This window comes from Odocoileus virginianus, chromosome 5 (assembly GCF_023699985.2).
Source record: "Odocoileus virginianus isolate 20LAN1187 ecotype Illinois chromosome 5, Ovbor_1.2, whole genome shotgun sequence".
NCBI lineage: Eukaryota > Metazoa > Chordata > Mammalia > Artiodactyla > Cervidae > Odocoileus > Odocoileus virginianus.
Genome location: NC_069678.1, coordinates 30732815 through 30745516, shown reverse-complemented (window position 1 = coordinate 30745516; position 12702 = coordinate 30732815). Strand labels below are relative to the sequence as shown.

The 12702-nt window shown below is 36.5% G+C and overlaps 1 protein-coding gene across 1 annotated transcript in view; it reads left to right on the top strand.

Annotated features, from left to right (window-relative positions):
- Nucleotides 1–12702, top strand: part of SLC30A7 (solute carrier family 30 member 7) — a 90343-nt gene that overhangs the window by 62615 nt on the left and 15026 nt on the right. Inside the window, exon 9 of the mRNA XM_020906090.2 lies at nt 10321–10411. Coding sequence (XP_020761749.1) covers nt 10321–10411 — 91 coding nt within the window. The remainder of the gene's footprint in view (nt 1–10320; nt 10412–12702) is intronic.

Genomic DNA, 12702 nt, shown 5'->3' with positions numbered 1-12702 from the left:
TACATTGCTAGCACGTGAGATGAGTACAGTTGTGCGGAGTTTGAACATTCTTTGGCATTGCCTTTCTTTGGAATTGGAATCAAAACTGACCTTTTCTAGTCCTGTGGCCACTGCTGAGTTTTCCAAATTTGCTGGCATATTGAGTGCAGCACTTTCACAGCATCATCTTTTAGGATTTCAAATAGGTCAACGGGAATTCCATCACCTCCACTAGTTTTGGTAATGAGGCATTATTTTCAAGCTATATTGTTAAGAAAACAAAATAGCATTTGATATGTAGCACTTGATATATAGGAATACAGCATAAGACAGTAGCTTTTATCTTTTCCATAAGGAAAGATGAATATATAATCTGCATGTTCAAAGAACAAATTGAAAACAAATATAATAGATATAGTTACCTCTAGACTGAGGAAGGGATTAGAAATGAGGCTTATATGTTTAATATACTTTTGACTTTGGAATCATAGACATTTTTAGCCTTTAAAAAAGTAAATTTTAAAAGGTTGAAAGTACACTGAGTTTTTTCAACTCTTAATTTATACCTACCAAAAGAAAAAATATTACTCCCTTTTGATTATACATTTTCAATGTTCATAATTAATTTATGTGTAATTACTTTGAAATTCTCCACCACTAGGTATAGCTTGCACTTAAGTTAGTCTGTTCTCTCACTTAATTTATCCTTTGAAAACATGATTTCTACTCCTACCTCAGCAGCTAAATATTTTAAAGTAGTCAGCCTCCAGTGTAGCAGTGTAGCAATTAGAAATCTACTTTGAGATATTTAACAAAAAATATACTGTCACCGTGATATTTTAGGTTTAATTTGGATAAGCAAATAAGGGTCCTTTTTCCTTAGCTTTTCATTTCCTATGTTAGATTTGCTTCCCACAGACATCTGACTTTGAAAGTCATCATTGAGTATGGGCACAGAGCAGAAAGTAGGTGTCAGGGTTTGCTTCTGTTCAACTTTTGACTGTACCAGTCACCTCTCAGATGGCAGAAAACTTTCATATTTTTTTACTGTTCATCTTTTCTTGAGCTTTTAAATTTCTTTTTATGATCCAGGCCTTCAATACACTTTGAAGGCCAGCTTCTCCTAAAGTCAGAGCTCTCCTTTAGGTAAAGTTGCCTTGGGAGTACTCACAGAGCCATCTTGATGACTTAATTAGAAGGAGTCATCGGAGCAGTTAAAAGTATTTACTTTTGAGCAAAGCTGTTTGAGTTCAAATCCTGTTTCAACGTTTTTATCTCTGTGACCTTGGGCAAGTCACTTAACCTCAGTTTTTCATCTTGAAAGTGGAAATGACAGTTATGTTTACCTCATAACTTGTATATGTGGACTAAGTAGATTAAGATACACCAAGTCTAGACCAGACCTGCCACTTGGCGGGCATTGTGTAAGTGTTAACTGCTTAACCTGGAAGTAGACAGATACAGTTTAGCTCAGATTAGTAATAGCCTTATTGAACCTTGGTATTGATCAGCACCCTGGTCCCATTCCTCTTAGATTTTTCTCACTGATCTTAAGGCCTTTTTGTTTTGAGTTAAAACCTGTAATTGCTGAAGCCATTTAATGATGTCAGTTTTGATAGCATTAATATATAAATATTTCTTGCCATCTCATCTGGTTTTTGAAATAAAGTCCTGTTTCTTCACCATTTTTTAAAATGCAGATTTCTTTAAGGAGCTTCATCTCCTGCCTTTGTCCATGTTAGCGTAGCCACCACTTTCAGTGGGTCACAGAGGGAGTAGAGAGGTGCCTCCAGTTCTCATTAGCTTTTAGATGCAAATGTTACCATATTTAATACGAATAATAAGATTTATTCCAGTCTTCTCTCAAAACTGTATCTTGTGGTGTTCTTTGCCCTCTTACTTCTATTCCATTGTCTCTCCCCATTTCCCTCCCTCTTGAGAGGATATTAGCATGAGTTCTCATTCATTTTTCGTACTTATTTGCACCTTTGTGCTTCATGGATACATATGTTATCACTTTTATTTTCTGTTTATGTTGGTGTGATTTTAGTTTTTTATTCATGAGAATATTCTTTTTCAAGGGAATGAAAAGCCTTTATTAAGATAACAAGTTGCATAGTAAGAGTTGGGAATGTGGATTGCTCCTGCCTAAGTATAATTAATTCTTTGTCACCTATACTTGAATAGAGGATAAGATACTTCTGCTCCTATTTATTAGAGATTCTTTTGGGGGAATGATTCTTTTAAGGGCCTTTTTACTGCTTTGTTATTTAGCTGTTATTGTGAAGTGTTGAAAGTCATATCAAGCAAGGGCTGTTCGACATTTTAATAATCTTCCACTAGTGTTTGAAATTTTACAATAGACTGTACATTCAGCAGACGTGTGTCCTGCACTTATTATATTCCATGCACTGTGCGCAGCCCTGGGAGTAAAAAGAATACAACCTGGTCTCTGACCCCAGGGGACTCAGTCATCATGAGACACGGCAGTGTAGAGAAGAAAGCTTTAGTGTTGAAGTTATTACCTCCAATTCTGCTGCTTACCAATATGTAACAAAGAGTGAGTTGTCTTAATCTCTCTGAGATGATTTTCTCTTCCATAAAATGAGGGGGTTGGTCTAAATAAGCTCTTATGATCTTGTCTGTATCTCTTATTCCAACATTTTCTTAAAGTTACTTAAATTGTTGTGAGGATCAAATTGGAAAAAAATTTATTAAAGTACTTAAAGTACATAATTAATAGTACTTAAATAAACTATTAAGTGTTGTTTAAACAAAGACATTATTATCTGCTAAGTTGACATTATTTACAAATGCTTTTGGTCCAAAGACCAGATGCATTAAGTGTTATAACTAAGTTCCAGAACTTTATAGAGAAAAGAGTGACTTTTTCATGACTTTGGCTCCAAGTTCTAGGGGTATTTTAGGATATCATACTGTCTCTGTTATTGAGTAAAATAGGTACTCTGTAAATATGCACTGATTTAAACAATAGATTTCAGAAACTCAGTATAATTATAAGGTAAATCACAATCCCTGTGGTTTTAGGTTTTCTGTTCTGTATTAGGCTTATGAAATTCTGGGTTTATAGGTACTTATTTTTTACAGTGGAATAATTGTATTTGTGCAAATATGACTGTATATTTATAGCTTATCAATAGGATCACCATGCCTCAATGTAAAATACATTGCTTTTCAGGGTCAATTTTCTTTGGCTTTTTTTGTCCACTAAACATTTTTGAGTATATGACATATGCCAGAAAATACTTCAAATTTATAGGCTCTTTTATAAAGTTACAGCTGTCTTTATGTTTGTGGATTATAAAAACCACTGATAATATGCAGGAAGACTTAGTCCATTAGCCAGTTCAAAAAAGTTGAATCAGTAATTATGTTTTAATTATTATCAATATGTCTTTGTTTTCAGATTTAAGTGATGGTTTCAACTCTCTGGAATTCTTTATTGTTAAGGATTATGATTATTGCTAGTCTGATTGTTCTTCAAGTTTTCATAATGTATAGCCTTTTCTTTTCTTTGGTTTATTTATAATTATTGCTAGACAATTTTATTTACTGTTGAAGTGGTGAGACTTTCACTAAATGCTTTTGAAGTAAAATTTTCATTTGCAGAGTTACTGGCAATAAGGAATAATAGTTAACTGTTGCTTATTTAATCTGCTATCATTTAAACTTTCATATTAGTTGTAAATTTCTGATTATATGACTGTAAATTTGACTTAGCTTTTGAGGAATAAAAATATTACTATGTTTTACTGGTAAACTCATGTACCTAATGAGTCATTCTTTTTATATATGCTAGGAAAATGGTATTTCATTGTTAAAGCTAGAATTGAGTTAGTCAACCAGAAGTGAACCTCTAATTGTTTCCAAATGCTTACTTTTTGGGTTTGGATACAGCTCTAAGTCTTAGCTCAGTCAGGAATTTGCTAAGTTTGTCTTTTTCCCCATATCCTTTCATTATGGCTAGATAGATCCATGCTAAAATCTGTTTTATGATTCTCTATTACAGTAGCTAATCAGAAAAATATGGGCACAAACTTCTGAGCTAAACACGATTTTAAAAAACAAAAATAGAGTTTCTGCAGGTTTCTTTTACATTTTTGTAACCTTTGAGATTATTATAGAAATTGACTTTGATTTTAAATTGCTTATCACCACACTTGATTTAGCAAGTACTTTTTTCTCCCCACCCCAGTTTCATGATCTAGTTATATAGCTCCTACAGCTGAAATTCTTAACAGTATTTTAACATTATTATTGGAGAAAATTAGCCTGATGTTTCCATGTGCTTTGGTGAAATGCTTGCTGCTCTTGAATGTAAACATTTTATTAAAATTCTACCTAAGTAGACAACCATTTGAAATTTTATAGTGTAGCAAAGTCAGTAAAAACCTCATTGGTACACTCTCTATATATTATTTTCTTATATCAGTTATATCTTTCATTTAATTATTTAAGTATTTGTCTGCATTATGATTTTTGAATTGTGTTAAAATGGGGGATCTCTGTTAAATACTGTGTTATCTGTGATCATGGAACTTCACTAGTTGTAGAATCCTCAAATTAAGGGCCGCATGTGAAAGTAAATTTTAGGAGAAAAAGGGAAGCACTAGTTGTTGTTCATTGTTGTTGTTTTTACAAAGAGAGTAGCAGACTTTGAGAGGCAACACCATGGATTATACACATAAACATTTGAACAAAGATTTGGATACATTTGTAGATGGTGGTTCTGACTTATTCAGTTCAGATGAGTTTCGCTCAGTCGTGTCTGACTCTTTGCAACCCCATGGACTGTAGCACGCCAGGCCTCCCTGTCCATCACCAACTTCCAAGTTTACTCAAACTCATGTCCATTGAGTCGGTGATGCCATCCAACCTTCTCATCCTCTGTTGTCCCCTTCTCCTCCCGCCTTTGATCTTTCCCAGCATCAGGGTCTTTTCCATTGAGTCAGTTCTTCGCATCAGGTGGCTAAAGTGTTCGAGTTTCAGCTTCAACATCAGTCCTTCCAATGAACACTCAGGACTGATCTCCTTTAGGATGGACTGGTTGGATCTCCTTGCAGTCCAAGGGACTCTCAAAAGTCTTCTCCAACACCACAGTTCAAAAGCATCAATTCTTCAGCACTCAGCTTTTTTTATAGTCCAGCTCTCACATCCATACATGACTACTGGAAAAACCATAGCCTTGACTAGACGGACCTTTGTTGGCAAAGTAATGTCTCTGCTTTTTAATAATGCTGTCTAGGTTGGTCATAACTTTTCTTCCAAGGAGTAAGCGTCTTTTTATTTCATGACTGCAGTCACCATCTACAGTGATTTTGGAGCCCAAGAAAATAAAGTCTGTCACTGTTTCCCTATGTATTTGGTGACTTAGGAGACTGTATTAAAGAAATGTCTTTACTGTTTTAAAATTGATTTCCTTAAGGATTAATCTAGATTGGACTTAACTCTCTTGTATTAATTGTGCTTTAGCTCTTTTGGGGGAAACCCTTAAACTAGCCTTAGGTATACTAAGACAAAGATTTTAGAAGTTTTTTGCAAGATTATATTTTACAACTATTGCTTAAGTAATATCACGGCTCATATTGCATGCCTTTTGTTACAGTAAAATCCATGTTCTCTTCTATTCCTTTCTTCCCCACATTGTTTTGAAGGGTATTTTTTTTTATTAATTTTTGGCTGCGCCTGGAGTCTGTTGCCTTTGTGCAGGCTTTCTCTAGTGTGGTAGGCTTTCATTATAGTGGCTTCTCTTGCTGTGGAGCACAGGCTCTAGGGGCATGGGCTTCAGTAGTTGTGGCGCTTGGGCTTAGTTGCTCTGAAGCACGTGGAATCTTCCTGGATCAGGGGTCAAACCCATGTTCTCTGCATTGGCAGGCAGATCCTTACCCACTGTACCACCAGGGAAGTCGGAAAGATGTATTTTTTGTTTTTAAAGGTATGTTTAAGAGTAAGTTATCAACATACTAATTAAAAAACCATTTGCCAAAAGTTCTGGGAAATGAAAACGGATACAGGCTTTTAATCTACAGTTGTTTTGTGTTCATGTGTGTCTTTTTCCAAATGGTGGGTCAATCTAATAAATGTTTGTTGTGTATTTTCCATTGATCTCTACAGGCTTTTTCAATACTGTTGAGTTCCTTTGAAGTAAGGCATTGTGAATTATTTATCTTTTTATTTCTGGTGCCTAGCACATGCCTGGCACATGGTAGATAAGCAGTAAATGTTTGTAGACTTAAACTGTTCAAAATTGATTTTGGAGTCAGAAGACCTGTTATTCTAGCTCTCTCATTCACTAGCTTTAACCTTAAGCAAGTTACTTTGGTGCACTAGATCTCCATTTCCACAACTCTAGAGTAAGATTCCATCTGTTTCTAGAAAATCTGATGCCAAGTAAACCATGTAGTAACTTATTGCTTATTTGTATTGATTGCATAATAAAATCTATTTGCAGACTTACCTAATTAGTAATGGATTAGATTGGTTTGCAAAGTATATCTCAATTGATGATACTGGCATATTGTTGCTTCTTAGTATACAAAGGCAACTTATATTTCATTTCCAAATATATTCTCTCTCTAGTATTCCTTGTACTTTGACCATTTTTTTTCTTACTGAATGAGAATAAATTAAAGATGGAAGAAATTACCTAGAAATTTAATCAATTCCCTAATTTTATAGATGAGAAAACTGATGTTTTGGAAGGTTATACTATTTGTCTAAAGCTGTTTAATGGCAGAGTTAGAACCCAGGTCATATGATTTACACTTGAGTGATTTTTCCATGTCAGGTATCTCCAGGCATTACTAGCAGTTTCTTGAGATAAAGATTGAAGAAGAAATTATCAAAATAGCTAAATTTAGTGGGCACATGGAAAAAAATACTTTTTTCTTATTCTCAAATGGTTATTCTGGGGGAACTACTTTTGTGCCTCATTTCCTGAGAAGTACAATAAGGAAAGTAGGAAAACAAAAATTGTTTAAGTTAGGTATATAAAAGCATTTAGTTATGGATCCTTTCTTTTTCCTGAGAAATGAGGATGGAGAGAGGAAAGAAGAATGGCATAATTGAATTATGCCTTGTTATTCTACTATGATGTTTTTCTTTGCCTTTTTGGTAAATCCAGGGAGCCTTCACCTTTTCAATAACAGCACAGTTGATAGAAACAGACATTACTGTTCAGGTTGAATAAAGGGATAACCACTGTTCTTTCACTGTCAAAATCCTTAACCCCAATTCTAGTTGCTTTCCACCCATTTTTCCTCCAGCCTTACTATAGGTATCACACATTTTTTGTAAGAGCACAGAGAAGAATTTTCATAGAGTTTGGAGGACATTTTGGGATCAGGGGATATCCCCTACAAGGGGTGACACTTGAGATTTTAAAGAAGGACTAAAAGCCAGATTAAAGGCAGTTTAGGGACATCTAGATAGGCTACAGCATGAGACAAAGCATGAAAGGAAGAAACAGCAGAAAGTGAAGTACAAATATGTTTATGTTTTAGAGAGCTTAAAATGTGACGCAGGAATGATAGGAGGTGAAGCTGGAGTTTACCTTTAATTCCCCAGGCAGTTCAGTTCAGTCTCTCAGTCGTGTCCGACTCTGCGACCCCATGGACTGCAGCACGCCAGTCACTAGGGAGCTGTCAGTGGATTTTCCTCTTTTTTTTTTTTGAGGGAAAGATAGAGTCAGATTCTGATTTTAATTAGATTAGTCTAATAGCTTTATACAGAAGGGTTCTGTTAGTTATCTATGTAAGATAACAACTTACTCAAAATACCATAGCTAAAATGACGCACACTATTATCTCTGCCTTGGTTCAGGAACTTGAGCGTGGCTAACTGGGCTTTCCACTCGGGCTCCCTCACACGGTGACAGTCACGGCGTCAGCCAGGGCTGTGGTCACTCTAATGCTCGTCGGGGGAGGATCTACTTCCAGTCTCACTGAAGTGCTTGTTGATAGTGTTGAGTTTCTTGGGGGCTCTTGGCCTGAGGGTCTCGTTTCCTCTCCAGAAGCATCTTTCAGCCCCCTTGCCTTGGGCCTCCGCCTAGGGCAGCTCACAGTGTGGCAGCTTTGAACACATGAGAGAGCAAGAGAGGAGGGTGGAAAAGATGGAAGCCAGAGTCTTTTACCTTAGAAGCATCACTTTTGCCATGCTTGATGCATTAGGAGCAAGTCACTGGATCCAGACCACACTCAAGGGGAGGGGATGACACAAGAGCCCCCACACTACGGAGGCAGGGGTCGCTGGAATCCATCTTTGAAGCTGCCTGTCACAATGGACTTAAGAAAATAAGACTAGAGGCAAAGGGACCACTTAGGAGGCTATTTGAGAATCCAAGTGAAATGATACGGAGGTTATTGTAGACGTATGTAATAGAATGAAGGAGGGGGGTGAAGGCAAGAAATGCTTAGCAGGTTAAGTCATGAGAACTTGGTGATTTAGAACATGAAGGTTTTAAGGGAGAAGAAGCAATTAAAGGTGGCATTTAATTGTTTTTGGCTAGCAAATCACTATCTGACCGAAGAATATTTTCACTTGAATGTGTCTTCAACTCCTGTCCATGTTGAGCTTTTATATGCATTCCTGCTATTATCTCCACACTTTTAGTTTTTTAACTTGCCCTTGGTGTTGCTTCCCTGGACTCCACTTTCTCAGTATCTCAATATCTCTCAGTGTCTGTTTAATTTTCCTATTTGTCTCTGTTCCTACTTTTACCCTTACCCAGCTACTTATCTCTGTACACAAAGTGTGGGAACAATTTCTTAATTTCTTCTCTGAGGCCTTTCCTTTCTTTAATCTAGATTCTAAAGCATCTAATAGCTAGATACATTTACCTTTCATTTAACCAACAGGGATTGGGGGCCCACTTTGTGACCAGCACTTTACTGGGCCTCCTTGGGAATATAATAGCAAGACAAGCATTGTCCCTGTTCCTTTGATCATTAATATCCTCTCTTCCCTTTCTTTCTGTCAAAAATAACACTAATCCTTTAAGTTATCCACTTCACCTTCTACCTTCCTTAAAACGTGTATGTTTTATTTTGTTTTCTCTTTATCTCCTATAGTTTTGGGGTTTCTGGGGTTTCCCAAGTGGCTCAGTTGTAAAGAGTCCACCTGCCAACACAGGAGACCCCAGTTTGATCCCTGGGTCGGGAAGCTCCCGTGGAGGAGGAAATGGCTACTCACTCTAGTGTTCTTGCCTGGAGAATTCCATGCACAGAGGAGCCTGGCGGACTACAGTCCATGGAGTTGCAAAGAGTTGAACAACACTGAGCATGCACACATACCTTTAGCTATAATCAGGAGGGGCTTTACTCTAGAAACATTGAAATTCTATAAGTTTAAAACAAAGCACTGGCTTCAACTATTAAGCACAATGAAGCTATTCCTGACCTTGCCTTTCAGTCAGCATCAAGCATTAGAGCAGTGAGTGTCTGCTCACTCCAGTGACTTACTGGACTGCCCCTGGAGGGCTTTCTAAAAATATTGATACTTCACCTTTTCCTCAGAGATTCTCATTCAGTTTGTTAGGAATGAAAACAAACCACACTCTTAAGGTGAATTTGATGTGTAGCTAGTTTATAAAACTGTTGCATTAGAGTCACCCTCACTATTATTACCTTTAGCCATCTAAATAGCCTAAAGCTATAATTTCCAAATACCAGTTACAGACTAATTACATCAATTCATACAGACTTTTGGGCCCTATCACTAGAGGTGCTGATTCTTCACTAGATCTGTGGTAATATCCAGGCTTCTATTTTTTTTTAATAATCAAAGAAGATTGATACATAATTGGGTTGGAAAAACATTTGATGAATGAACCTAATATATTGTATTAATTTTTTTTTTGTATTTTCCTTAACAGAACTGTTCAGATAAATGCATGTCAATGTTTAATAAATGTTAAGGACCAGTTAGCCATGATATGCTTTATAGATTATCTTTGACGATTCTAGCCATTTGAAGTCATGTTTTAAATGGCAGTTGAATGACTGCTGTGTTTAGATTTTTAGATGCTCCAGTACTATTCAGTAGTATAATATTAGTATTATACTAATATTGCATGCACTGAAATATTTCATTTAACTCTTTTTTCATACACTGATATATTTCATTTAACTCTTCTACTTTTACTTTAAATAATAACTTTTTTGTCCCATGAAAAATTCGGAACAGTGACTGGATTCTTTTTCCTCATATTTTTCTGGTAAATCTTTATTATATTCTACTGCCAGGAGGTATATTATTACTTTCTTGCAGGATGGGATGGTCAGAATGTGGCTCTAATAAATTTGTTGTCTTCCTTTTCTATAGTGTTATTCCTCTCTTAAGAGAGTCTGTTGGAATATTAATGCAGAGAACTCCTCCGCTTTTGGAAAATACTTTACCTCAGTGCTATCAGAGGGTAAGTTTCAATGCTTCCAAACCATTGGGTTTTAGTTGTTTCCAAGTTGTTGGGGATTTCAACTTTTATAAATATGGGTAGCATGTGTATATAATTTAGTATTTCTTCCAAGATTAAAAGCTGACCATGAATGCCACTTAAACCAGAATAAAATCATTGGAAAATATTGAGCTTCACTAAAGAAATGTGGTAGAAATTGTCCTCATCTAGTCTAGAAATCCAGCAGCTCTTTTAAAATATAAATATGAATAGCAGATGGTATAAGCATTTCTTCAAGATGTATTTTGTAAGCCCCCCATCTTTTATGCCATATATTCTTCTAAGGTCCTAGGGGTGTAATGGTAAACAAGATAGAGTCTATCAAAGTATTTATGGTCTGGCGGGGAAGCACAGGCACTCAACAAGAAATAAATAAGGAAATATCAGTGATGATTACTCTAATAGAAATGAAACAAAGTGAGGTGGCAGACATGGATGGCTACATCAGATTTATTGAGGATGTCATATTCAAGGAAGCTGAAGTCTTGTTGATTAGAAGGAACCAGACTTATGAAAATCTTGGAGAAGAGTGTTCCAAGCAAAGGAAAATGCTAATGCAATAAGTTCTATGGCTGGAACTAATTTAGTGTATTTGAAAAACAGTGAGGAAAAGCCATTGTGGCTGAAGCATAATAGATAAAGAGAAGAGTCACTGGAAAGGCTGGAGAGAATGGCAGGGGACAGATCGTTCAGAAGTGTTGGTCTTACTAAGTGGTTTAGATTTAATTCTGATTCTGTGGGAAGCATTAGAAAGCTTTTATGCAGGGAGAGTGTCACAAAACTTAAATTTTAAATGCTTATTCTGCTTGCTATTAGAGAATAAACTCTAGGAAGAATGAAAGCAAAGAAGACCAGTTAAGAAGCTGTTATTTAATTTGAGAAGTTATGGCTTGGACTACAGTGGTAGCAATGACAGTGGAGCTAAGTAGATATTTTGGAAAAGTTTTTAGAGATAGATTATATTAGCAGAGGGGAGAGAAAGCGTTGAATTGCAACTAGCTAGATCCTCATACTATTTGTTGAGGTTGATGCAGGTGTGAGGGTGGAAAATCCTCCCATATCAAGAGTTCTATTCTGGATATGTTAAGACTGAAATGCCTACTATACTTCTAAGCGAAATGTCACTGAAGTGCTGGGATGTGCAAATCTGGAATTTTAGGGACTGATTTGAACTAGGAGGAGTTTTGATTCATCAACTTATAAATAGCCTTTAAAACATTAGGATTGTGTGAGATTACCATGGGAGGATTCAGCTCTATTCTTTAGCTCAAGTTTCAACTCCAGATTTAGTGCATAGGTAGAAAGGGAGCTGGAAAACCCAGAAGTTGAAGAAGGAGGAAGTAATCAACTGTGCCAAATATTTCTGTGAGGCAATTGTAATGGAAACAAAGAAGTGACCATTGATTGGCATCATGAATGGCATTAATGGCCTTGATAAAAACATTTTCAGTAGATTTGGTGAAAGCTTGATATAGTAGATTAGGGTGGAAATGAATGGGGGAAGCAGAGATAGTGGTTACAGTCAATTCTTTTAAGAAGTGTTGTTAAAGGGAGTAGAGAAACGAGCTGAAAGCTTGGCTATGGATATAGTAAGAAGGGGGAAGGAATTTGTTAAAACAGCATCCCATAGAGCATTCCCCAGTAATGGAGATGTTCAAAATCTACCTTGTCCAGTTTGGAAGTCACAAGGAACCTGTGGCTGTTGAGCATTTGAAGCTTAATAATTTTGAGCTAGTGCAACTAATTCTTTAATTTCACTACATTTTCATGTATTTAGTCACATGTGTTGAGTGACTTCTGTATTGCACAGTGCAGTTTGGGAGCATGTGTGTTGCTAACGGGAACATGTCAACTGAGAGGAAGACATTGATGATATGGTAGTGAGGCAAGTTAATTTAATGAAGGAATGAAGTTCTTGAGAAGGTGAGAAGGGATAGGATCCAAAGCATTATGGAGGAATTAATTGTAGATAGGAGCCAGGGGTACTATTTCCTGCAAGGGAAGGCAGAGAATGCTGAAATAGACGGGGGTTGACTGGTAGATTTGGTGGGTCAGAAGAGCTTCTCTGTGTGCTTCTGTTTTCTCTTTGACCTACAGAGCAGTGTAATCATACAGAGAAATGAGAAGACCAGAGGCAAAAAGAGAAGGTGTAGAATAGTTGTTTTTCAGATAGGGAAAGTGAAATGCTGCCCATTTGACTTTTGTGGTTTTATGATTTTAAGGGAGGACCAGTCAGCATAATTGTGGAAGAG